This window comes from Electrophorus electricus, chromosome 14, assembly GCF_041902795.1.
Source record: "Electrophorus electricus isolate QZ-2024a chromosome 14, ASM4190279v1, whole genome shotgun sequence".
Lineage (NCBI taxonomy): Eukaryota > Metazoa > Chordata > Actinopteri > Gymnotiformes > Gymnotidae > Electrophorus > Electrophorus electricus.
In genome coordinates, this window is record NC_137510.1 from 25,515,409 (window position 1) to 25,541,780 (window position 26,372).

The 26,372-nt window shown below is 41.0% G+C and overlaps 2 protein-coding genes across 9 annotated transcripts; both read right to left on the reverse strand.

Moving 5' to 3' along the window:
* Positions 1–17: 17 nt before the first annotated feature.
* On the reverse strand, positions 18–10,955 carry zfat (zinc finger and AT hook domain containing). 4 transcript variants are annotated; one of them, XM_035531072.2, is made up of 16 exons: positions 10,802–10,955; positions 6,605–6,766; positions 6,178–6,444; positions 5,841–6,020; positions 5,581–5,734; positions 3,975–5,335; positions 3,644–3,876; positions 3,477–3,561; positions 3,243–3,392; positions 2,783–2,956; positions 2,462–2,550; positions 2,183–2,321; positions 1,891–2,015; positions 1,298–1,418; positions 1,066–1,214; positions 18–778 (listed from the first exon to the last, which is right to left on the reverse strand). In XM_035531072.2, exons 2-16 carry the CDS (start codon positions 6,747–6,749, stop codon positions 554–556), a joined length of 3,597 nt encoding a protein of 1,198 aa, XP_035386965.1. In that variant the 5' UTR covers positions 6,750–6,766; positions 10,802–10,955; the 3' UTR covers positions 18–553. The 4 variants fall into 4 exon arrangements, with proteins under 4 accessions (XP_035386965.1, XP_026863072.2, XP_081552392.1 ...); XM_027007271.3 differs by lacking the exon at positions 10,802–10,955 and adding an exon at positions 8,582–8,750; XM_081696266.1 differs by lacking the exon at positions 10,802–10,955 and adding an exon at positions 8,495–8,550.
* Positions 10,956–11,558: 603 nt separating this feature from the next.
* On the reverse strand, positions 11,559–26,110 carry dync1i1b (dynein cytoplasmic 1 intermediate chain 1b). 5 transcript variants are annotated; one of them, XM_081696648.1, is made up of 17 exons: positions 25,957–26,110; positions 24,996–25,103; positions 24,765–24,879; positions 18,740–18,797; positions 18,112–18,171; positions 17,794–17,909; positions 16,310–16,396; positions 16,037–16,199; positions 15,730–15,829; positions 15,037–15,162; positions 14,498–14,644; positions 14,292–14,405; positions 13,941–14,074; positions 13,704–13,848; positions 12,674–12,814; positions 12,361–12,486; positions 11,559–12,232 (listed from the first exon to the last, which is right to left on the reverse strand). In XM_081696648.1, the coding sequence occupies exons 2-17, from the start codon at positions 25,101–25,103 to the stop codon at positions 12,122–12,124; spliced, it is 1,851 nt and encodes a 616-aa protein (XP_081552774.1). In that variant the 5' UTR covers positions 25,957–26,110; the 3' UTR covers positions 11,559–12,121. The 5 variants fall into 5 exon arrangements, with proteins under 5 accessions (XP_081552774.1, XP_081552772.1, XP_081552771.1 ...); XM_081696646.1 differs by having other exon boundaries at positions 18,740–18,881; XM_081696645.1 differs by having other exon boundaries at positions 16,310–16,399; positions 18,740–18,881.
* Between the last annotated feature and the right edge of the window lie 262 nt (positions 26,111–26,372).

The window sequence follows — 26,372 nt, forward strand, 5'->3', positions numbered from 1 at the left end:
TAAGCTGTATAGCAGCATGTGGAAAGATGTTTTATTAATGCAGGTCCACAATTAAGGAAATGTGTTCATTTAATCATTTTGATAGCCGTAACATTTTACAGTCTTTCAAAAAACTACAAAAATAGATATGACAAAAATGGCATGGAGACCTTTCATTAAGTAGGCTTGTTGTATATACTGCTCTTGATAAGAAAATCAAATGTTTTCAGACTCTTTTTCAGTGTTCATTTCTTTGACAATAAAATGTATGTATCTCATGCTTCTGTTCTCTATTAAAAGTTAATGAAAAGATTTTCATCCCTGTTAAATGTAAAGTCTTCTGTCTTGCATCTAGTCCCTCATGCACTTTTCCATGCATAATCCTGTCATCTTGCAACCGTTCATAAAACGCACAGGCTACAGCCTAGCAGGTGTCTTGAACTGGCTGTGGAGCCTTGCTTCTCTACTGTGAGCAGACGTGGTCGACCACTGGAGAAGAGCGTAGCTGAAGTGGTCACGCAGCTGTTCGTGCCTTTGCGGCTGTTAGCACTTTGTGCCGTTGTTCGCAGGCCTTTCATGCCACCTCCGTGGTGGCCTCCTCGGTTTGTATGGACTCCTGAACGTAGACTATAAACTGCGACGCATCTTCGCCCTGCGTGTACACTGTGACCGTCTTGATGCCCTCCATATCGTCAGAGGACACCACCAGGTGGTGCTCTTCTCCCAGGCCCGTGGAGGCCTGTTGCAGAGCATCTTGGAGCATCATGGCGTGGTCAGTCTGCTGCTCCTCCTCCGTTACCTACGACGATGGACAGAACATAGTCTGATATTTAACATGGTGTTATCATCTCTGCATGGACAGTGTATAGGGACTTTAAAATGCAATGATCATCGTAGTAGTGTATTCTAAATTTAAAGGCAGATATCAGAAACCCTGCAACTGATTTCTGTAGTACTTGAGGCTTACAGTATCATTCAGCAACTGTAAGTGCAGCTTCCTGTCCTGAGGCTCAGAAGGATGAACTGAATAAGGTACACGAGAGCAACCTCTTGAGGAATGTACATTTATTTGCAGTTCAGACTTGCCTGCTCTACTACAGTGACTGTGCCAGGAGCCATGGTAACCACAGAGGCAACGGTTGTGTCCGGGTTCTCCGTGCCGAGCTCGATTATCTGCTGGAGGATATTAACGGAAGCGGGGTCCAACCTGTCCGCAGCAGTCGCTGACACTACTCCTAAACAACAAAGTAACAGCATGTGAACAAAACAACTTGAGTTTCTCGGAGTGTTTGGAGGCGTTAGTTACCGTGAGACCAACCGTTCTGCGCGTTGAACCGAAGGTTCTGCAGCGCCGAGGCTGCATCTTCGGCCACCTGTGCATCCTCCGCCTCCGTAATCTGAAGGTATTGTGTGGTTGGCTCCTCCACCGACTCAACTACCTGACCAAGCACAAAGCATCTCAGGCAAGGGAAGGCATGTAAGCATTCTTTGAAAATATTCTAATCCAGTTAACCTCAAGCAATGCAATATGGCCCGTGCACACAATAACGTTGCTGTTGAAAACCATCTTCTTAAGGGACATCAGCTACCTTAAAAAATTAGTTATTTCACTAAATAAATCTCCAGCATATCTTGGAAATGCCAGATTTATGTTCATTCATTAATATCTTCATGAAGAGATGTATTACATGACAGCATGTAAGAGGATGCTGTAACTCTTAAATGTCTAGATACCCACTTTGCACCACTTGCTACAAGATCTTGTTTGAGAACAGGCCAAGTGGTCATAAAAGTGAGAAGAGACATTCTGCAGTTGCGGTGTCAAGTCTAAGGTAAAAGATTCCAGTAACTAGTTGTTCTTTTTCAATTTAAGGCATGTGATACTGAGACTACTATCCAGTTCAAACTCACCTCCCACTGATTCAGCCCGAGACCGTCTTGCTCAACCACTCTGAGACCGTGCTTGCACTTCAGGTGTCTGTTCATTTCCCATTTCGTGCCATAAACATAGTTACAGACGGGACACTTGACACCACCTACAGGCACACAAGCCCAAAGCATTCTTACACAATGCTAAATGTCAGTCAAAAATTCTGCATGCAGATATAAGAACCCCAATCATTCTGTAGTTTATGCCATAGGGAAAAAAATGGAATTCCTAACTAAACAAAACAAAAATGCATGAAAACTGTTGGGTGCAGACCTTGCTCGATCACGGTCTCGGAAGCAGCTGTTCCAGGACCAGCGTTGCAGTACTGCTCATTGGGGTGCTTCTTATTATAGTGTCTTTTAAGAGAGCCTGAGATGTTGCAGGAGTAGTGGCAGTGTGCACAGCGGAATGGCTGAGAAGACATATTTTAAGTTATGAACATGATCGTGTAACGTGGGCAACAAAGGTAGCAACCTACGATTTTCTTCACAGAGCACTTCAAAAGTTCTTTCAAGCATGCTGCGTCATGTGCAAACAGGTGATCCGATTTACCTTAAAAGAGGCATGCTGTTCCATATGGCGGAGCAGATGTGGCTTCTGTGCTGCTGTGAAATCACACTCAGTACATTTAAACTGCTTCCCTAGGGCAGGGCAAGAGAAGCAGCTCTTTCAGTACACATTCACAAATGATTGTGTGTCCCTCTGCGTGCTTCTGTCCCCTGTCCATGTGTTGTGTCCGTCACGAACAAAACCCACTCTGTAAATTTCATCTGCTCTTGAGTTACAGTGGCAACGTCCCCGTATGCTGTCAAACATGAACAGAGCCTCCATCTGTTTGACTGGGGAGGTCCTTCTGTAGGATGAAGGACTTACCATCTGCGGAGTGCACGAGCTTGTGGCTTTTTAACGTACACTTGGATTTGAACTTCTTCCCGCACAGGTCACAGAGGTGTGTCTTCTCAGTGCTGTGCCTGTTCAAGTGGGCCTTGAGGTTGCTTTTACTGCGAGAGGCATAATCACAGAGCGAGCATTTGAACGGCCTCACTCCTGTACATAAGAATGAAGAACAGTAAGTCCCAATATCCAGAAATATCAGAACAGGTATAATATGTGTTTAAAAATTAAAAATGCTTAAAAGTCACTAAAAAATATGAATACTCAGAATGGGAATGATTTAATGGAGAAAACCAGTTGTAGTTAAAAAACAAAACAAAACCCAGATGCCTTAAATATACGTTAATTAATATAAATATAAATATTTTCTAATTTTCTTTATTTTTCATTTTCACATCATGTGATTTTTAGGTTGGTAGTTTGGAACGATTGGCCCCACCTTCATGGGCCCATATGTGCTGCTGCATGTCAGCTCCGTTCCTTGTGAAGTAGCTGTCACAGTACGGGCATTTTGAGGCCCGTTTCCCAATGACTCCTTTAACGTGGACACGTATTCCCAGTGTCTCCGAGATGGTACTCAGTGAGGTGTCTAGACAGGACGAGCAGCTGCTTTACTATTCGATTGTGTAAACTGTTGGAACCAAAAATCACTCGAGAGGTTAATCTCCTTTACCTGGATGGTTAGCTTTGATGTGATGCCGAAGTCTGTCTTCTGGAAGTGATTCTTTACAGACAGGACAAACAAAGCTCTTCTTAACCTGCAAGTAAGAACGAACACGGCAGAATGAGAAAACACCAGCTTCAACAGATGTTTCAGATCTAAAGATCTGTGGTACTCACTATTTCTGCGTGTGTTTTCAGATGCGCCTGCAGCTTGTACTTGTCAGGTGTGCAGTACTGGCATCCCTCTGAGGGACACTTTAGGAGAATGTTACTGTGCCTCTGGATGACGTGCCGCTTCAGGCAGTTTTTGGTGATGGACGAATAACTGCACTGAGAACAGTAATGCAGGTGCTCTCGGGTGTGCGTTCGCACGTGCATGTTATAGTGCACCTGGTACCAGAACAGCTTACCTGTCATGAGGTCATCATAAACACACAAGGCAGTCAGTGCAGAAAAGAGCAAGATGGGGCCACTGAAATAGAATAAGCTGATGAGAAGGTATAATTACCACAGTATTCACATTCCAGATCACCATAGACTTTACGTATCCTCTCAAAAACATCCATGTTTAGTTGCCTCTTTTGCATTTGATCTAAAATCTGCATGAACGCAGACTTTTCTTCTTGGTGTGGTGTGACTGAGTCCTCCACACCACGAGGGGCAGCGTTGATTTGAGAAATATTAGACTCTACTTCATTGTGAGCAACTGTTATGTTGTTTGTGTCATCTGACAGTATCTTCTGGTTTGACATGTCTGCTGTTTCAGGTGCAGGACTATGAGAAACCAAAGGTATGTTTCCTTCCCCAGCACTGTCAAATTCTGTTACACTGCAGTCAACATTTGACATATCATCTTGCAGTTGCTCTTTGTCGAGTCCAACCTGACAGATTGTCCCCTGCATCTGAGTTTCCTCAATAACTGGGCAGTTGTGGATAATGTGTGTTGGAGGCAAACCATCTTGGGAACCCTCCTGTACCAATGAGTCTACCTCTACAGTTAAACTGCCGCTACACTGAGCTTGAGACTCTTGTTCCTCCATGGTGCCAAATTCAGAGACCAGCACTTCCTGCGCGTTGAGGAGGGACAGCTCCTTCGTGATCTCCAGCTCGTCTTGTTTCAGCATGTCTCGCTGGATGTCATCTCCGGGTTTCAGCAGGCAGAAACTGCTTTGGATGGAATTGGCAAAAGACGCAGACTCATCCGACTCGGGGTGCGACTCCCGGAAGTGCGACTTGAGGCGCACGGAGCTGACAAATTTCTGCAGGCAAATGGCGCAAACATACACAAAGGGATGCTTTCTGATATGGGCTTGCAGTGCCTGGAACTTGGTCGAGCCGTGATCGCATAGCTCGCAGCCGAAAGGCCTCTTGCTGCCGTGGACCATCAGATGCCGGTCGCGGTCCAGCTCATTCTTGAACTTGCGGTCGCATATCTGACAGTCGTAGAGGAGCTGTCTTTTGCCCTCCCTGGTTTGGAGCCGGTACTCGTCGTAGGACTCCTTGACCTTCTCGTCTTCCATATCATGACTCTCACGGATGTGCTTGAGCAGGTTCTTGACGTCGGAGTACTTCTTCTTGCAGAAGCGACAGTGCTGCTTGATTTTCTTGTGCACCCTCTCCACATGTACCTTGAGGTGGCCCTTGCTCAGGCAGTTGAAAGAGCAGTGATCGCAGCTGAATTTCTCGCCGGTATGCTTGCGCATATGAACGCTGAGGTTAGCCTTGATAGTGCTGGCGTAGTCACAGTGGGTGCACTTGAACGGCTTCTCGTTGGTGTGGATTCGTAAGTGGGCCTGAAGCGAGTGCTTGAACTTGAAGACCTTATTGCAGTATTCACACGTGAATATTTTCAGCTGGGTCTGCCCTAACCTGTGTGAATATTCATATTTAGTGCCAGCTAAACAAAATCCATGTAAATGGACTTGCAAATTTAGATTTAATAGGTAGGGGGATCTTTAAGTCATACACCTTAACTATACAGAGAGAAAAATATTATAAAGAGGAAGACGATCATATATATTTAAAGAATTCTGATGACAAACTGCTGTTTGATGTTTGTGCATCTCGCAGCAACTGTGCACAACCGAGGTCTTGTATGGCATGAGAATCTGCACCTGTTCGATTTGAATGGCACCTCGTATGCAGCCTGCTGAATGGCGTACTCCTGGTAACCCTTCTTCTGCTGTTGATCTTCGGAGCTTACGCTTGATTCTGGTGGGACTACTGCTTCGGCAGGGACAGCCTCAATTGGAACTATTTTTGTGGCACCTACAGTGAAACGGCCTTCAGGTAAAGCAGGCATCTTGAAACCGGCTACACGGTAAATATCTACAGTATGAAGTTTGACTGAAGCTGAACTGTGCTGACATCTCACCGGGAATGGCCTCGTGGGCCGCAAGCACCACGCTAATGATGGGGTTTTTGGTGCAGCTTGCAGACTCGGAGTCCTTCGCACCAGAGGCCTTGTCTGTTCTCATTGTTCGTACCTTCTTCAGGGTGCATTCTGTGTCTTCTTCTTCATCATCCACAGCCTTAACCGTATCAGGGTTCTGACCTAAACAGTGAAGAATGGCTATTACATTATACTAAGTGTCCTCTCTGTTATGTGGAACTAAATAAGAGCAATCACTACATCGTAGCTGGTAATAAAACATTACAGCAAGTGAGGTGCAGAGGAGTGGTAACTGGTGTGAGGTTACAAAGACGCCTACCATGGAAATCGTCCTCCTCCGCAGTTTCCTTGAGCTCAGCAAAACAGATGTGTTTGGAAATTTGACGTTTGTTGCTAAACTTGCGTTGGCATTTCTTGCATTCATAAGCACTGCCGTCTTCACTCAGCATTGTCAGTTCAAGTTCTGATGGCACATCAGCTGTCTCTTTCTTTGGCTGACCGGATGCTTTGTTCGACTTTGTTTCATCCGCTTGGACCTTCTTAGTGGAACCCTTTGGTCTGCCACGTTTTCTTTTGATCACGCCCTCTTCAAGAGCAAAAAGGCGGTATTACTTGTTTCAGTATTGTTAAAAAATCTCTAAAATATGGTTTGATGTAAGCTAAAAAAATTGCATTCTGGATACTCTGGTCTAGGACCTTATTCATTATTTCTTTTTTGCTTTCAGCTTGATAAAGGTATTGATTACCTGTTGATGGCGCCTCTGGACGCTGCAAAGGCTTGAGTGGGATGATGAGGTCTTCGGCGTCATCGCCCTGGTCGCCGTGTGTCTCGTGGACATGAGACAAGAGCGCTGGCTTGCTCGGTGAGAACAGGTTGCATATTTTGCACATGAAGACGGAAGAACCCTCTACAAACAGAAGCAGAGTCAGTTTAAATACCTGTCAGCTAAAAGATCATCTACAGATAAAGCACTGTAGCATTTTCACTACTAATTAGACATTTTATTTTTAAATACTTTTTCATTCAAAAATATATTTTTGAATTACTTGCCACTAAGAGTATTTGGTTTTAAGAACATTCCCTCTGCAGCTGATAAATGCATTAGTAACCAATTCACTGTCATGGCTGTGGTTTGAAAGGGGAACACTGTTATCTGAAACTTTAACTTGCATCCATGGAACAGAACAACATTCCTATCTCTTCAGAACATGGGGATTCCCACTACAACCCCCTATATCCATTTATCAGTGTGTAGACTCACTCCTCCATCATCATGTAGTGGTCTCTCTGAAGGCAGCCGTTTGAGAGGGCAGTGGCTGGCCCTCACATCACAACAGAATTCTGCATTTATCTTCTACCTTTCCGGTACTGTTTTTTTTTTTTTTTTTTTTTTTTTTTTTAATACCTTCTTCCAAAGAAAAGTTAATTGCATGCACTAACAGGCAGGAGGCAAGGTCTCCATAGAAGCCAGTCCAGAGCCACTCATGAATGTTCCAGACCCTGGAATACCTGTTTGTGAGCACAGGAGCCCTGTTGAGGCCTTTTCAGTAGTTGCTGTAGGCCAAGATTAAAGATTCAAACGTAATTCTGTTTGCATCATATGAGAACATGCACCACCTCGTGTGGTTGGGCTCAGTTGCCTGAATGCACAAACAAGAGTGAAAACTCTGGCCTTGTGATGGCAATGAGTAAGTCTTTATGCCTCCCAGGTTAACAAAAGCAATCAGTGACACCACTGCGAACACCAAACCCCTCATTTCTTTGAAATGCTTACAGTTCAGGTGTCATGTTATTATACTGTATATAGTATGTCAGTGGGCACAGCAAGCTGTTATTTTTGTTTAAACCCGTCTGAGGAAATAATTTCTCAATTATGTATGATTCTACTTTGCCACCAATCCAGGCAAGGCTCTCTGGTTGCTAGCCTTGCCTGTATGTCGTTTTTGTTGTTGTTTTTCTAGCACAGATGCAGTATTCCAGCTAGTTTTGCCATGGTATTTTAGCCATACAACAAAAACTCACTGTCAGTCCCCAAATAGGTAAACTGAATTTAACTTCAACCCTTTGTTCAGTGAACAGCCAAATAAACTGCTGCCAGGACTGGTCCTTGTAAAAACGTTAACTGGTAAGGTGACAAATTAACTTTAGCAAATTACAAAGTATCTTCACCAATTCACGCATTAACTAAACACTTCCTTCGAAACACCCCGAACAGATGTGCTTCGTGCGCACATTCACAGAACCTTTCCAATGCTTTATAAATTGAAAACCTCACATCATAACAGTATGCATGGTGGCAGCTAGTTTTACAGAATATTTGATGAAAATAGACCATGTGCTGAGCTTTATCTTTGGACCTAAGCTTAAGGGATGTACACGTCGCTGCCAGAATGTGGTGTTGGATTTACGTTTCCACCTTTGGACACTCAGAACTGGTTTCGAGACGAACACATTTTACTTTAATGTACACGGCACTGCATTAATTAGCTAAAGCACTCGGTTCAAGGATCTGCGCAAAGAGCTTCCGAAAATTTCGATAAGGTTAGGGGAAGTAACGTGAATACAAAACCGACAAATGTGCATTACTCTAGGTTAATTCCACATTTCACTATAGGAAGTTACAGGCTAGTTTTACCTAACTTATTCGTTGCTCATCAAATCATCGGAATTGGCTGTTTCTTTGCGTTAGGCCCACTGTAAACATGAGGGGTTTGTCGCCTACCTGCTTGTGTAGAGTCCATTGTTTTCAAATAATTATGTAGTCCAAATGATGTGAAAAATACTTCTTATCTTTAATTTTGAATATAAATATCAATTTAAAGTTAATTATATCAAAATTACTTTAACTGGCATTTATGGCGAATCTGCGACATCATATATGGCGGTTTGAGTCTCCCTTTTGGAGCTGCTTAAGCAAAAAAGTAACCCCGTCCAGAAAGTGCGCCCCTACCTGCTGGGCGGTTTCTTTAGGCATGGAAGTGGTGTAGCATAGCCCACGGCTGTTCAGTTCATTGCTTGAGTCCTTTTTTTTAAATTAAAAATTCAGACAATAAATTTACTGGAAATATTTGGTATAGTCTATGTAGTTCATGTGTGATGTAAATATCTGTGTAGATAATTCTGTAGGATTTTATACCTGGAAGCAGAGTTGATTGTCTCTGTTGGTAAAGGCACTTATTAGTTGGGGGCTATACAGATATGGACATGTACGACTGTTATGTATCCTGACCCTGCCACCCCTGTGACTGGTTGCTGAGCATGACCAAAAATGTGAAACGTGCCTTCTTTTAAAAATGAAGTAGCCTTTTAACTTAGTAGTGAAACATTATGAATTAAAATGACTTATTAGGGTGTAATTATTAGCCTATTATAAGAATAATAACAATTAACACATTGCACAGCACAATCATTTTATTCACCAAATATTTTATTAACTATACATTTTGTGCATCAAATTGTATTAACAAAGCAGCGATAACTAGAGTCCATTTTTATTTTTGCAATTTACTGATATTTTACATGGCAGATTTTACAAGGGTAGGCATAACATTAATCATATAATGCATGATAAAAATTAATTCCTAGAATTCCCCCGCCCCCCATTTCCCAGTAGGACAGCGTTAACATCTGTGCGGCTGTCCAGTCAGTCAAAGCAAACACCCCCCTCTCAGCCTTTTTGCTGGACTAAAGCTGAGTGTAGGATGTTTACAGGGACTGTAACTGGAATATCTCCAAACCTGCAGCCGTTCAACAGCAGGACAAGTTTCAAATGCTACAGGCAGCTTTTAGACACGTGCCTATCTGCATAGATTTTTTTTACGCGTTAATTTGTTACAACCATTAAATATCATAATTAATTATAATCCAAAGGCAGGATGTTAATCCTGGATCAAGATGATTTTAAGTGGCCAGTGGCAGCAAACATCCTACTGAAAGCTCGCCACGTTTTACACAGCTTCCAGTCGGGGATGTTTACAGTCACAAACAACCAAAGTCAAATTCACACACGAGCCAACAAAAGAGATCTGAGGAGAATGATGGGTGTATTGGCTGCCCTCTACAGTCCATATTTCACAAACAAAATGCAGAAAAAAAAGCAGAGCTGAAAGTTAAACGCCTTCTGTCTTCAGGTCACCGACACAGCAAACGTGATGTTATTTGAACACCGTTATTTGAACAAGAAATCGCCTACTAAACACTATTTTCAAAGGCTTATCTGAACGAGTTGGAATTTATTTAAAACGTATTCATATCCTAAAGTTTTTAAAAGTTTAGTTTTCGACATTTTCAACATTTATCTTAAAACATTGGCTACTTATTTTTCACTTGAACATTTTATCAAATAATTTCGGCAAACTGTCCTCTTGCAAAACCCTGTTCTTGCTAAAGGGCTGTACGCAAGCGGCCTAACTCTGTCAAGATCACGGTGTTAAAAGCCAAAGGCTAACAACTAACTGGCATAAAGCCTTTCTGCTGTATCACTTCTATTTGACTGGACGAAAACACTTTTTAAAAATGACACATATATAACGAGATCACGTTACCAAAAGTGTTGCGTCCGAAATGGTCAAGTAAATGGACTACAAGAAAAAGAGATCAACTTGTTTTCACCAGCCAGCCAAGAAAGCGAATGTTTGTACCAGTTACAAAGTTGGTCGAAGAGGAAGAAGACAAGCTAACTAGTTTAGCTGCACGGATCCCTTCCCCCCACGAAAAATGCATATTTTGCTTTTAACGTAGCACAAATTAAATGTAAAACCATCAAACTATTTGCTAGTTTCTGGGGAAGTGTTTTACTTCACAGCCAGAGGGGTCAAAGTCATTCGGCTAATAATCCAGCCAGATCATAGCCGACACTGTGGCTAGCTAACGGTAGCTGTGCAGCTTTGCGCTAATTTGCAGGCAGAACTAACATGGACCGTGTCCTTCCAGCCACCAATACCTCGTTATATTTGGATATTCCACTCAGTTCTGTCAAAACCACTTGACGATAACGCCGTCACGCCACAGTTTATTACTGTGATTTCGTCCGGCTTTCAGTGCCAAGAATCCCGTCTCCGCCATTCTGAGCCTGTTTGCTTCCGTCTCTCGGTCGTCTTTAGTTTGACCTTTAGTTACCCTACCGTACTCGACACTAATATTGACGTAATTGTCATGGTAACAGGATCCCGCCTTGTACGTGCATTCGTACGTGCGTCGTACGTGGCTAAACGTAGCTAAGAGACACCTGGCTGAACTGGAGGGCCTTTTATTTTCCTTAATGTATGTAATATTGGGCGCTTTTTTATTTTCCGTTTACCATTAAATGAAACGAATATGGCAATAATAAAAAGGCATTAAAAATGCGTAGCATGTTTCTTTATTTTCAATAGGCGATATGTTAAATGATAAACTACAGTGGCTAAAACAAACGCGTTCCCGCAAAATAAATGAGAAAAAAGCATGAATTTATACCGCACATTCTGTTTCTAAGAAAATTACGACTGTGTCCCTTACAACATAATGTAAAAAAAGGAATAAAATAAGAAACATTCAGTCTCTTAAATCCACTTACTGTATTCTGATATATGAATACTTCCATAAAGAATTTATCGCTGCCAGTGTGTTTTATGGAATAAATCTGGAGCACTAAAGAGGATCCCTTGCTAATCAACACTCATGTTATAAATAGGAATGATTTGGACAGAAACACAATAAAGTGTGATCACAGCAACTTGATATGTGATGCTGTCAGTTTATATTTGGCAGGGCTAAGGTCATCTCATGTACTCAACAGTTTAGATACAACAACAAAACTGAATTAATGAAAATGAAGTTCCAGTGTAAAAATGCTCACAGATCTAATCAACCACTTTCTTAGTGATCTGAATAATTAAGTAAAGGAAACTGTAAATAAGGTGTTAAATGTTGACAGTAGTTAGGTCGGAAAATTATAATAACTGTTGTGTTATTAAACACCACTTTTGGACATTTTAAAAGGTGTTTAATTTGCATAATCAATGAAAATAATTTATTGCTTATTGCCGCCTGGTGTCTTAGCACATAAACAAAAAATTGTTTTTGAACTAATGTTTTGTAAAAATTAAGAGAAAGTAATGTAAAACCTTCAACAATGTAAGTACACTCTGAATAAATTACTGATCAGTTCATAATTTCTTTCATAATGGACCCCAACGTTGAAATCTGGTTCCTGCTCTTATAGCTCTCTTGTGGAATTCTTAAATCTGTATGTGCACGCTGCCTTTGCGACACTGCTGTGCTCTCAACCAGTCACTTCTACTCCACCTTCCTCTTCTCTGTCTGCGTTCACGCGGATCTCTGCGAGAACACGGGCGAGTCGGCTCCAGTCATCCGGATGGGGCATGGCCAGTTGCTGAAGCACACCAACAGCAAGATGATCAGTCTCTGCATAAAACCGTCACTCTCACTGACAGAAGGCAAATGGTGTTTCATTTTGCTTCCCAAGGATGTGACCCACATGCAGACACATTTGTGCATTACCTCTCCGACGTCGTAGACCCAGACTCTTCCGTCTGAATCACCTGCTGCCACCTCCCGGCCCCCTGAGTCCCATCTGACCCGGTTCAGGGCACACGAGCCCTCCACTGTCACACTTGCAGTAGGAACCTATAAAGAGGACCGATTTATGTTGAAAATATCATAGTTACCCTTCATATAACTCAAAGAGAATGCAGTATTGGCGCAGCAGAATTTATGTACTGACTAAAAATGTACTTTGGTGAATATGTAAGACATTGGCTCATACCAGTAGCTGGGGTTTACTCTAGTAAGCAGGGTTACCAGGCCTTCTCACCTCCGTGTCATTATTGAGGTTCCAGAGATCTAAGCGACCCATTCCATCTACTGTGGCAAAGAGAGCCGGATGCACAGGAGACCACATGACATCGTAGATGTAGTCAGCATTGTCCTCAAAGGAATAGAGTGGTTTGTTATGCTGCAGGTAGAGAACAAAGAGAGAGTGGGTCAAGTTATGAGACAATACAGAATGCAAAGCAAAGATTGTATAACACTGTAACAAGCTAGGATAGTGTGACAGCCCAGTTAGTTCAAGTGAAGTATAAAGAAAACATGCGTAATGGAAACAACAGGCAATATTGTAAATGGCTATATCGGTGAAAGCAAGTAGAAGTTCCTTTTGATTTTGGTCTTTATTGCACATTCTGTTTAAGAACTTGGAGCATTCTTCAGAGAAAGAAAGACGAAACATGACTCAACTGACCATATTACTTTCTCCTCTAATGTCACACTCTTTCTGATTACTGACCATAGCCTGTGCCACATGTGCCCTCTTTACCTGCCCTCTTTAAAGGGTGCCTCCTCCTTGCCTAACTGCAAACTCTCCTGAGCCATGAATGTTGAGTCTGAGCATTTCTCTGTATGTTTGTGTTCTGATCTGATTTACTTCTCTGTTGCTTCACCCCAGTGATTGTTTGCTGATCTCCTAACTGTCCTCCAGTCCCCAACTCTGAGTTTGCCCAACCCTTTTATTTTACTGAAGACTATTAGCAATCATTTCCTGTCTCACTGGTCATTCATGACATCTGTGCCTTAAGGTTTATCTTCATTGTTAGTTAGGAGGAACTTCTAAATGGCACTGTTGTGACTAATATAACATTTATGAACTCAGTGTCTATCGTGAGTAACTCAGTAACTCAGTGTCTACCATAACTAATAGTCCAAACTGATAAAACTCATATGTTAAGAAATATGCAGAAATAAAACATGACCCTTGTACTATCACCTCATGTATATATTTTCATATTCAATCTGACTTATAGTCGAAAGTCTTAAAGTCTAAAGGAAAAATGAAATACAGCTCTCACTTTGGTGGACCACAGTTTGACTGTCCAATCAAAAGACGAGGTGGTAAAGAGGTGGGAGAAATCTACGGTGCCCACAGCATTATGGCAGCTGATACCAGTCACGGGCCCCTGGTGGCCCTCGAACATCCCACCAATCCCGGCCTTGCTGCGGGTGGACAGTCAAGAATCAGGGACCATCTTTTTCTCCTTTAAGTCATGTCTTTCCTCCGATGAGCATCCTAGGGTGAATGCACTGACCTGCCATGCCTGGAGGCTGTGTACACAGTCCCTTCCTCACTCCCCACCACAAAGTTGTTCACGTCACCAGCTGGGAAGGCCATCCCAGTGACAGCCACAACCTTGGACTTGTTGTACACCAGCTCCATACTCTCCTGTGGACACACAAACATGTAGGCTCAGTGATATGCTCTCCGAAGATAATGTCAGTGAATACCGCATTTATAGTGTAAACATATGTATTTTAGACTAGACTGCATACTATACAGATATATTTTGAGCAATTGTAAAGTGAAACTATTAATCATGAACTTACTCTACTAATCAATAATATTTAAGATATTCCTACATGTTGCGATGCTGTGGGATTACCTGTGGCTGCGAGAGCATATCCAGGCTCCAGGAACACATCTTGCCGTCTGTGGACACTGTAATCAGGTTGTTGGCGTTTTGGGTCCCCACCACGTTTACGCAGTAGACTGGGTGCTGCAGGAAGCATATCAATGGTCACTATTCATGAACAGGGCTGCTGACTAAAGCCAAGGTGAGGCCAGAGTAGATGGCAGGTGGGCTCTTACAGTGTGGGCAGCAGCAGAGAGAGGCGTCCTTTGTACTGGAGTCCTCCTGTGGCTTCGATTGTCCCACAGCGCTATCTGCCCTGAGTAGGTGCCTCCCACCACCAGGTTTGGATGGAACTGTGCAAAGCCAACTGACATCACAGAGGACTGTGGGGAGAGAAACATGGGGAATGTTTTCATCATACCATGCATCTTAGTTTGATCACGCTTTATACTATGGATGTATATTTGAATTAAACAGTGTATACTAATTCAAGACATTGAAGGTCATACGTATCATTGGAAAGAATACGGGTGAGGGGGTGGACTGTGTGGGGGTATTTTCATTTCTGCTGGGATTCCATCAGAACACAATAACTTAATGGAATGGCTGTAATAATGCTAAAAGACTTTCCTCTTTCACAGGTTAATGAATCCCCAAATCGTTCCATCTACAGCTTTTTCTTTTTTTCTTTCATTTAACCTTAACAGAAATAAACAGCTGGAGAGGTTATAAGAAATTCACTATGAGACGTTAAGACGGGAATGTGAAATCCGACCTGGCAGTGGAATATGTATTCTGGAGTTGTCTTCTTAAACTTCATGTTCCAGACCAGTACAACTCCATCAGGCTCATGGGGGGCGTCCTCGTTGGCATTATAGGACGTCACCAGCAACTCAGAGTACTGAGGAAAATGTAAAAACAAGAACACTTTCCCACTTTTCTTGTATTTAAACATTCGGTACATAACACAACTTTGTGTTAATAGTCCAACTGATGCATTTTTAACAAGCAGTGTTTTTTCTGTAGTGTTTTTATTTTGTTCAGTAAAAGATGTGTTTCGTGTTTCCTCCTTCCAAAAGATTTTACTTCCTGGTAGTAAATCCTGCTTAACTGTCTGATCAGCATCAAACAGGATTTGAACCTAATGTTTACGAGTAATGTTAGCATGTGTATACAGCAAAAAGAAAAAAGAAAAAAAAAGGCCAATTTGATGGTCAAAAAAGTGTTAAATGCAGCAGAACTCCAAACTCCATAACTGCAAAGCCTGATCAGAATTCAGTGTCAGATGATCCTTAATTTATGTATTACTCATTCAGAAATGAGTGAAATTTTCCACCAATCTTGTTTTCAATGAAGAAATGTGGAGACTAAAGGTGCTTAAAAAGGGAGCAGTATAGACCAATGGTACACTAGTCCTGATTTTCTGCATTAAGCCTTTCAGACTACAGTAGTTTTAAAAGGCTCTTACCTGCGGAGACCAATCCAGACAGGTGACAACTCGACGTTTTGACCACTGCTCGTCATAGAATTGTCGGTTGAAAGACAGATTTAATCCGGCTTGCATGTCCCTAATGACCAAATATGTCAACTCGGTATTATTGTGACAACATTAGATCAAAGATAAGTCTATTAACAGCCAAATTGATTAGTCATATAACTATACAAAGGAATCTTAATTTGAATGATAAAATGTGAACTCTATTTGCAATTTAGCTGATAAATAAATACTAAACACAGCCAGTATAAACTGAGAGGAGTAATGAGTAATGCCTGACCCCTCCCTGTCTTCCATGTCGCGGCCGCTGTAGTCAAAGAAAATATCGGAGTCTTCGGCCAGCGCTCGCTCTACCACCCGGATGCTGCGGTCAAAGAAGACGAGGAAGTCCTCCGAGTGAGCGATTTGCTGCTTTTCCTCCTCGGTGAGCTCCCTAGGGTGCTCTGCCAAACAACACTGCCTTCATCACTCCTGCAATTGCCTTTATGTAAAAATGTAACATCTATTTACTGTTAGTGTGTGGTCATTTGAGGTCATTTGAGATCATTCTTACCCTGCCTACCCTCTGGAGGGTCATCCTCCAGTTCATCAGACTCCAGTTTTGGCTTCACTACTGTGAGCTCTTCATCCTCCTCCTCTTCTTCTGTGAAGAATGAAGCAATGATTTGTGTGGACTGAGATGTCTATATTTACAATCAACATGCATCATATTGATTGTATAATAAATACCGAAGTAACTCTCCATGTATTATTATGTATTTGCATACAGAGATCATACCCACACAATTACTCCAAGAAAAAAAGGGAAAGCCAATGTGTAGCATACGTGTAAATTTCCTGATATGAAAGCAGTCTTAATGGCATTGTGCATGTGTGATTTATACAGAGTGCAAACACCTTTCATGATGCAAACCAATGGACACTGACATGGGAGTAAGACTTCACATAAGTAGCTGGTGCCTAGCAGTAGAATGGTGTAAGGCTAGAAAGTGTGTTTGCTCTTTGAAATGGATTTAGAAAAAGCTATGGGGAAACATTAACGTATATTGTAGTGTTTTCTCAATAATTATTTTAAAAGCCCTACTAAAAGTGAAGGTGCATACACAGTTGACAAAAATAAGAGGGCTCTGTTAGTGGATGATTTCTGGTTTGGTAGTGTAGAATCAGAGGTGCAGATAAATAACTATAATCAAGTAGAAACAGATGATTCCTACATCTACAAGATCAGCTGAATATAGTATATGCAGACAACACTACAGAGACCTTCTCTGCTTCATCCGTTCTGCCCTGAAAACAATGACTTGATCTTGGTCACCAGCAGATCTAAGGCTAGATCCTTATCTGCTGGGTCTGGCTGCCACATGTCTTGTGTATGTGCAAAATATTCCAAGACCCACATTCCAAGTTTTTCTTAGAGCATAACATTGGAGAGATAAATAAGGCCTAAGGGCCAGATTACGTTTAAACCTGGCAGAACTGGATGCCAGGGACTGGCAGCAATTATCTCTAGTGGAAGAGATGGTGTAGAGAGGCATAAAACGAGTTAAACAGCAAAAATATTTCGAATCACATTTCAGAAGCAGGTTTTTAAGAGCATGCACATTTTAAGAGCATGCACATTCTCTTCACCTAGACAGTCTTTGAATACATTTGAGTGAGATCATTTGATTGAGATAACTTTTTGCAATAAACATTTGCTAGTTATTTTAATGAAAATTGTTACTTAGTAGTGTTGGTTGTTGTAAAGAAGAGGCTGTAGGATAGTCTGAATGCCTCCTGTTTTTGGTGTATAACACTATGCAGTAACTGCTAGATGCACATTTTAATGACAGCTTTAAGTGGTCTAAGATAAGATTATCTTTAACCAGTACTATATGAAAACCTTCCCAATCTTGCAACTTTGGAGTGCTCTGAAAATTGATTTCAAGGTTGTAAGTATGTCAAGACTAACCTATGCCACTTTTCCATGCAGATATAAGGAGTTAGGGTTTATTTTTTATTCTGAGATGCTTAGGAATACTAGCCATGGAATTTTACCTTCAGAGAGGTGAGGCGCTATCGGGGTCTGTGTCTCTTTACAGTACGTCACTAGTTCTTTGGGCATGTAATCAATCTGAACAATCTTTGATGCTCCGAGCCTCCGCATTCTACACCTGGAAACAGATGTAAACAGCAAGAACATGCATCTTTGCCAATGGACCTTTATCCTCTACCCTTTCAATGTAAGATGAGTCTTTCAAGATTAATTATTTCTACTCGGGATTTCAGGATTCTTGTACTTGAAGAGGGTTTGACACTCTTAGGATTGTCCGAGTGAGGACTTTCTCTGCAGGGAATGAAGGTCCAGGCTCTCACCCGTGTTCCGAGTCAGCCAGGAGCTGCAAAGCTGAGGGGTCTGTGTCCCACTGCAGAGTCCTGGGCAAACCAACATGGCAAAAGTGGGTTTAGTCACTGCAGCACTATCAGCAGTGCAGTTCATACACAATCTAATGAGGTTCCATGCTGGGATTAAATTACCTGTACTGCACACTGTACTGTTGTCTCATAAAGGACAAGTAAAGGACAAGTGTAAGTACAGTACTACCATACCGACTCACTAATGGACAATGAAGCACTCAATAACAGGTCCAGGTCGATACACAGACTCAACATAGATATAACTCCTTACCTATATCTGCTTTTCCCATTAGGAGAGGGGAAAGAGAAGATATCAGGTTTAGTTTAGGATGGCATGGTGAAAATAATTTATCAGCAAAAATAAACGTTAAAATCTAACAAACATTTTCAGAAATTATAGATAGTTTTCATCTTGAATTTGAAGCTGTTTGATGATTAAAGATGATTACAGGAGATGCAAAGCTTTAAATCCTTAAATCTGCAAATCAGAGGTATTCCTGGAAGGCCTGTCTGAAAAAACCTCTAAGTGCCGTGAGACATCTGCAGGGCCGAGAGGTGACACGTCCGTGTGCCGCGAGGAGCGTACCTGGCTACAGCCCCTCCGTCCACCGACTCCTGGCTACCAGCCTCACTGGACGTGCTCACTGATTGCGAAGAGGGAGACATAGGGGTTGGGACTAAATAATGAAAATAACAGGCATCCCATGTTAAAGGCTGCAGCGGCTGCACTGGGGACCAGCAGAGGCAGAAAGAGCCAAATCAAAATGAACAGGATGGATTGAAATGGTTGAAGCAAAGAGAGAAAAGCAAAAAAGAACAAAAAGAAAAACAACAACAGGAAACATCGTCAAGCAGTGGTCTTGTTTTCTAACAAACCTTTCAGAATTTGACGTGTCTTATTAGGTAACATGACTCAAAGGAATGGTCGAGGGGAAAAATCTAATTTACACAATTTTTTCTTACCCCAAATGAAGCTGATCAGCCGAGACATGTTATGTGTGCAAAGTTTTTTATTAGTCTTGTACTGGAGCTGACATTGGAAGCAATTTCACTCAAAATATTTTCTGCCCAGAGTTTCACACACTTACCTCAGATCACATCCAGTTTTTAAATAGTTTCACACAGACTTGGTGATGTGTTGCGCTGTACAGCACAACTTCTTATAATCTATAAAATGATCTTCACCAATTCTTCCTCACTTTGAACTTAAATGTTTAAATATAGACTATATCTGCTATTTTACAAAGTAACTTACTTAAAAATGAAATTACATAGCTTAACAATGTTATTTGAATCAAGCATATGAGTGTGTATTTACCAGTGAAATGGCTTCCAATACAATACTGGCTCCACAATCCTCAAAGCTACCATGAGAAACTAGTAAAGAAAATGTCATTCAACAAAAATATATTGGCTGATCAACTACAATTAAGGCGAAAATTGTGTAAATCAGACTTTTTGCCACATCAATAACTTAAAGTTGATCATATCTGACATTTAGTCTTATGCTATAGTGGATATATTGGTACATGATAATTCATCATATAGGCAAACGCAGACGATCACACTGCTGTAGTGTGTTCTGACTGCTAGGGCAGCGGACCCTAACTCACGTGCAGCGTCTCTGTTCATTACATTTTTTTGAAAACTGTATTAATATAAATTTTGAACTACTGAAATTCAGTTACTGAAAATCCAAATAAGAAGCTTTTAATATGAATTTGAGCTTTTACTTTTGGCACTATGGTACAGAACATCCCACAGCTACCACATTCAAATACTCTATACTGTTGTAAAGTATTGTAAACAATTTTGAAAAGTTTAAACAATTACATAACAGCACACCAAACACCCCAGAGAAAACCACATTGGCAGAGAATTTCATATTCGTACTTTCCTTGAAAGACAGCAAAAGCTGTTCCAAACTGCAGACCACATGAAAAGAAATGTAATGGGAATAAAACAGTACTCTGCTTTCTAAATGCTAAGGTCAAAGCTTATTATAGTAGTGTTTTTATTTCAGCCTTTGTGGACCCATGCATTCTGCATGCTCAAACACACCTGACCAATTCAACTGATTATTGTATCCTTCACACACTGAGAAACAGAATGAAAACATAAAATGAATTAGAATCTTCACATCTAAAACACAATGGGGAAAAATGTTAGATTACCACTGCATGTAAATGTATACATATTATATGGTGAGATTAAGAGCAAAACCCAATTAGCCTTTTTTATGATTCATGAAAAGAAAAAAAAGGACGAAAAAAGAAACATCAAGCAGGGGGACAAAAAACTTTAAAAGATTCCATTAGACCATAAGTCTAAAATAATAAAATATAACAGAAATTGAAAATGCTATTGACCAGGTGGTTTGCCTTGCCATAATTGTACATATACATTTGCAGTGCGGTACACAAATTTGTGGTCAGTCAGAAATACACTTACTCACTTTTGAGTTGATGTTTTAATGATCAACCTTTTTTAATGGCGTAATTATATTAGCAAGAAAACATTCATTCAAAATGTTTCTAGTAAAGGGGCTTTGAAATTACTCTTTGTATATCAAGGAAACTTTAAACCTTACAAAAGGTGAACAACTTACCAACGAGTGAATATTTGGCCAAACCTATCAAAGCCTTTTCATTGCTTTACTTGTGCACAGGATGCCATTCTAATTGTGTTGTCTCAAGTTCTCTCAATGAACATATATGTATAAATAAAAACATTGATCCACATAAAACAAACAATCAAAAAAGCCACCAAAAATGTCAGTTATCTATGTAGAAATATGATGAGCCACAAAACTGAGCAAAAGCAATCAAAAATAGCCTTGGGGGACTAAAAGGTATGTAAAGTTTTATCTTGACCAAGTCAATCTCACGATTTTGCTTAAGTCAAGCTATACACTGAATGTACAAAACATTAGACAAACTCGACTGTTCCATGAAATTGACTGACCAGGTATATCAAGGTGAAAATTATGATTCTTAATCGAATACACCACAAAATTCAAAATGCTTGAGTCAACTGTGGAGACTATGTGAAAGATGGCATGCAAGAGAGAGAGAAAAAACATTTAATTAATTTTGACTTGGCTAAGGTGTAAGGGCCCAGACATGCTGCTTTGCGTTTGTCAAAAACTGCAGGATTTTCAAGCATAGCAAGCAGAGTCCTGTTCACCTGGAATGCAAAGTGCAGATCAGTAGACAGAAACATCTATTTAACCTTAATCTTTCATTTGTGACCCCAGCCTTACATCTGCTTGGGCTACTTTTTTAGTTATTGAAATCAGCATTTTGGCAATTTTGGAATTTGTTGTCTACACAAAACCGTTTTTCTGTGCTAGTGATGACACTTTTCATTTTCAGGTTTAAATTCTTTTAACTGAAATGTTTTGGGGTCATAAATGACCCCAGTGGTATTGCAAGCTGTAGTGTAAGTATTGATAATACCAGTATATCGTTGTGACACATTATTATTAAATTATTAGTCATGTCTGCTAGGCCTAGATTAGCAAGGTTTAGTGCTGCTGAAGATTTTAAATGGTTTCTAGAAGAAGGTGACAAGACCAATATCAGCTTGTCAAGTGAATGCAAGTCTGTCAGTGATTATGAAGACCATGTGTCTGAGCAAAGTGACGTTGAGATTGCCGATCATAAAATCACACAGTCACCAGCTGACATACAATATCACCTGATGGACATTCAGTTTCAAAGGTTCCTTCATCAAGAGCAATAAGCAGAGATCAGGGACATGGACGTGGATGTAAGGACACAGATGCAACTAATGTATGGAGTGGTAAGAATGGTTTTCAGTGGAGTAGTGAGCCACAACCAGTTGGTCGATAATGCGAACAACACGTTACCAGAACATCATCTGGTATAACATATGCAGTTTGTGTGACCGGTATCCTCAAAACTTACATGACACATGAGATCATGGATAATATTGTGTTGTAGACCAACAGAGAGGCTAGGTGATTATTTAGCAACCAATGTTACCATATTTTGAACACTATCTATTGAAAATCTCGTGTCCATTGCAACAACTTTTTTCAATAAGTTCTGATACTGAAATTGTTTCCTGTTATCCATTATATAACAAATAGGGTCAGAAATGACCTCAGTTGGTCATTTAGCTGTGTGAAATACCTTGGTTGGATGAAGGAGGCTAACAGGCATTGTGAAGATGAACAGTTTACACAAAGGGAGTTTGTTCTGTGATTCATCCATGCCCAAAGGCCTCTGAATGAATGCACCTTGACATGAGTGGTTCACGGCAGCTGAATTAATCTTTTAGCAAAGACCGAACGCTGTTGCTGCAGTGTGCGAAGCACTGGATGCAGGGACTGAGCTCCAGAAAAGGTTATCATTGAACCAGGCTCCAGAAGCAAGAGGGCAGACTAAAACACTGTAGACTGCATATTCATTGCAATGGGAGATACCTGACCTGAGCAAAACTATTCCCCAAAATATAAGTGCATTTATGTGTGTGTTTGTGTGTGTGTGTGTGGTGCAGCTTTCTACACTTTGGTATGTTTCAGACTCAACTTAAAATGGATGCAACTAAATTTTTTCATCAATCTTCACACAATACTTCTCAACGACAAAGCAAAAATTTCTTTTTGGAATGTTTTGGCTTAAAAATAAAAGACTGAAATATTACACAATTATTCAGATCCTTTCAGGTCATTCTTAAATGGAAGTCATTTGGAACCACAAACAGTCTTCCTAGTTCTGGCCACTCAGTCAAACAGCGCAATCAGGGACAAAGGGCCTATGAACCCAATGGGCACTATGAATGAGATCCACAGTTCCATTGTGGAGATGGGAGAACTTCTTAGAAGGACAACCAGCACTGTGGCACTCTACCAATCAGGCCTTTTTTGTAGAGTGGCCAGGTTGAAACCATTCCTCATTAAAAGGCACATTGAAGCCCACTTGTATTTTGCCAAAAGCCAATTAAATAACTCTCAGACCATAAGAAGCATGGTTCACTTATCTGATGAAATGAAGACTAAACTAATGCCAGAGTTCCCAATACTCTATATGGAATAATCCAGGCACTAGGCTTCACCTCCCACAGTCAAACATGGTGGAGGCTGCATTATACTGTGGGGGGTAAATTTTGGCAACTGGGACTGAGAGGCCAGTCAGGATGGAGGGAAAGGTGAAAACCTTTTCTAGAGCACTCAAGATCTCAGGCTGTAGTGACAGATTACATTTCAACAAGACAATGACCCAAGCCATATTGCCAACATAATGCAGGACCAGTTTCTGGAAAAGTCTTTGGAAGTCCGGGAGTGGCCCAGCCAAATGTCAGACCTGAACCCAATATAGATTGTCTGGAGAGGTTTTTGTGTATTTGTGTGTGTGTATGTGTATGGTGTTTGTGTGTGTGTGCAAAAACACATTCCTAATAGGTGTAAAAAATGAACACATAACCATGTGGAGATCTCAATATACAATCATTGGCAGTATACTGAGTTCACGCACTTCAAAGGTGTCACTGTCATAGGATACAACAAGTCAATTCATAAAATTCATACCCTGTTTGATCTGCATTGGTAAACTGTAATTGCTATTATTGTGAAATAGAAACACTTAGGAACGACCACAGCTCAGCCAGCAACAGTAGGCCATGCAAACACACAGAGTGGGGCCACAGGGCGCTGAGGTATAGTGGATAAAATCACCTGTCCTACAGGGTTCCAACCTGCCCCTGGAAGCAACATCAGTACAAGAAATGTGCACCAGGTGCTTCATAAAATGGGTTTCCATATCTGAACAGCTGCACACAAGTCTAATACCACTGTGTGCAATGGCAAGCGTCAGCTGGTGTGTGATAAGAAGTGCCACCACTGGACTCTGGAGGAGTGAAGAACCACACTTCACCATCTGGCAATCTGAAAGATGAATCTGGATTTTTGTGGATGCCAGGAGAACAGCACCTATTGAAATGCATGGTGCTAACAGTAAAGTCTGATGGCGGGATAATGGCCTGGGGTTGTTTTTCAGGGTTACGACTAGGCCCCTTAGTTCCAGTGAAGAGTATTGTTAATGCTAGAATCTACAAAACCATTTTAGACTATTATATGCTTCCAACTTTGTAGCAACAGTCTGAGGAAGGTCCTTTCCTGTTCTAGCATGTATGTGGCCCTGTGCACAAAAAGAGGTCCATAAAGACATGGTTTTATGAGTCTGGTATAGAATAATTCAATAGGACTAGACTTCAACCCCATATTAATGCAATAAGATCTCCAACAAGCTCATATAGGGGTGATGATCACATAGAGGGTATATATACATGCACACAGAAACACACAGAAATAACAAAACATGGCAATCTGAAATTGTGTCTTATGTTTGACTTTTCACTCACTTTTCTACTTGCTTGACCATGCACAAAAAACAAACAAACAAAAAAAAAACAAACAAACCAAACAAACCCCCCCCAAAAACATTATTTTAGCTTTGCTGTCACCGCACTTATTGACGGCACTATACATATGATGATGTACCACATATCAATTATCACGAATAATTCCTTTCATCATTTTCATCTAACTATATGTTTGCATTTTGATGTTTTTATAACGTGGATACCTAAAGGAGGTTCAGGTGAGATTCCAATGCTCTGGAGAAGAGCCTCCGTCTCTCTCCGCTTTCGGTCCAAATCGGAATCCTCTGATGCATTCTCTGCCTTTTGCTGTTCCTCAGACTTGAATAAACATGCATAAAAAACAGGGTGGGACAAGATCCTTAAAATACACTACAGCAGATATGAAAGCCCGCAAAAGAGCAAATGATGTGCTCCATTAAAAATGAGGATTTTACCTCTTTCTTTTTCCTCCCCTCCTCTTTTCTCTTCTTTTCCTCTCGTATTTGGGCAAGACGCTGTTTTTTGCGCTCAAGTTCAGCCTTCAGGTCGCCTCTGTCAGACATCTACTGGGCGGTTTACAAAGAGTGTGCACAGGTCAGTTATGATGTCTAAAACTTGACACCTTGACTGAATTTCCCAAAGATGAAGCAGTGCAATCCAGGCCCTACTGAATCATAATTTGTATTCTTTTGGCTCTTTGCTCCAGGACTTTGGGCTTCAAATGGGAAAAAAGTGTCACTCCCCACGGACTGTTAATTATGTTCATCTGTTAATAAGCTGCTAATCGTGGTTTCATATAAAACATGTTTATTCATAAGATTATAATGAAAATTTGGGAATTGTACCCATGCAGAGATTTTATAAATCTTAGTTGTCATTAAACCTAATCAGTGTTTAATATTAATCTACAAGATAGACAAGTAAAATGCACCAACTGCACAAAAAACAAAAAAAACAAGTTAGACACAAACTGGACTGAGGCCTATAACAGGATGTGGCATATGCAAATTGTGGACGTATACGTTTAGCATACACCAAAGGCACAAATTAAATTGTATTTTTAAAAACGATCTAGGTGTAAACAATACAAACAAAAAGTAGGCTTACTACCACTTACAAAACACTGATAATTGTTGTGTTTAGATACTCAATCATTCAAGTATTAAAAACACCAAACACCAAAAATTCATTTTCTTTTTTCCGTAAGAGAATACTATTAAATGTCTGCAATTAATGTTGTATTTTCGCCATCGACTTGTGGTCTTTGCAGTGATCATACCACACCAGGCATCCAGCTATTTTATTTTGGCTTGGACTCTCCGCGAGCACAATGATACGGCAAAATGAAAACGTCAATTAAACACACGCTGAACGTTTTTTTTTTGTAAAGCAGCATAATATGTAAATGCACTGTACCGTCGTTTCTTTGTCTTTACCGACTTCGCGAGTGTTACGTTAGGGTTATTCCAGGGAGAAAGAGTACCAGACAAAGAAATGCACAAAGGTTCAGTCGCGACTGAGGAGATACAGTCTCCTCAGCATCAGCATCCTGGCTGGAGGCGGAAGTGTCCAACTCCGCTACGTCATATTCGACGCACAGCCACATACGTAAGCTCGCGCTTGTGCCGTGTATATCGGCATTATAGACACGCGCGCATGCACGCCTCCATCCATTGACACTCCAACCCACCATAAAATACTGTATACTTAAATAAACACGCTCCTCCAGAAAAACGCCTTTGATCGCTTATGTCCTCAACAAAGAGAGGAACATAATTAGTAAGTCAGTTAATCTAAATGTGTGTGCAAGGTATTGCAACCATCAGCCAAAG

Coding starts and splice junctions, on each gene's coding strand:
- zfat (XM_027007271.3), bottom strand. Junction 6,445..6,604: donor TCCAGAGGCGCCATCAACAG/GTAATCAATACC, acceptor TTGCTCTTGAAG/AGGGCGTGATCAAAAGAAAA. Junction 1,215..1,297: donor TCGGTTCAACGCGCAGAACG/GTTGGTCTCACG, acceptor TTTGTTGTTTAG/GAGTAGTGTCAGCGACTGCT.
- dync1i1b (XM_081696645.1), bottom strand. CDS start 25,103: ATGTCTGACAGAGGCGACCTGAAGGCTGAACTTGAGCGCAAAAAACAG. Junction 15,830..16,036: donor GACATGGAAGACAGGGAGGG/GTCAGGCATTAC, acceptor TTTGGTCATTAG/GGACATGCAAGCCGGATTAA. Junction 12,815..13,703: donor TCAAACTGTGGTCCACCAAA/GTGAGAGCTGTA, acceptor CTCTACCTGCAG/CATAACAAACCACTCTATTC.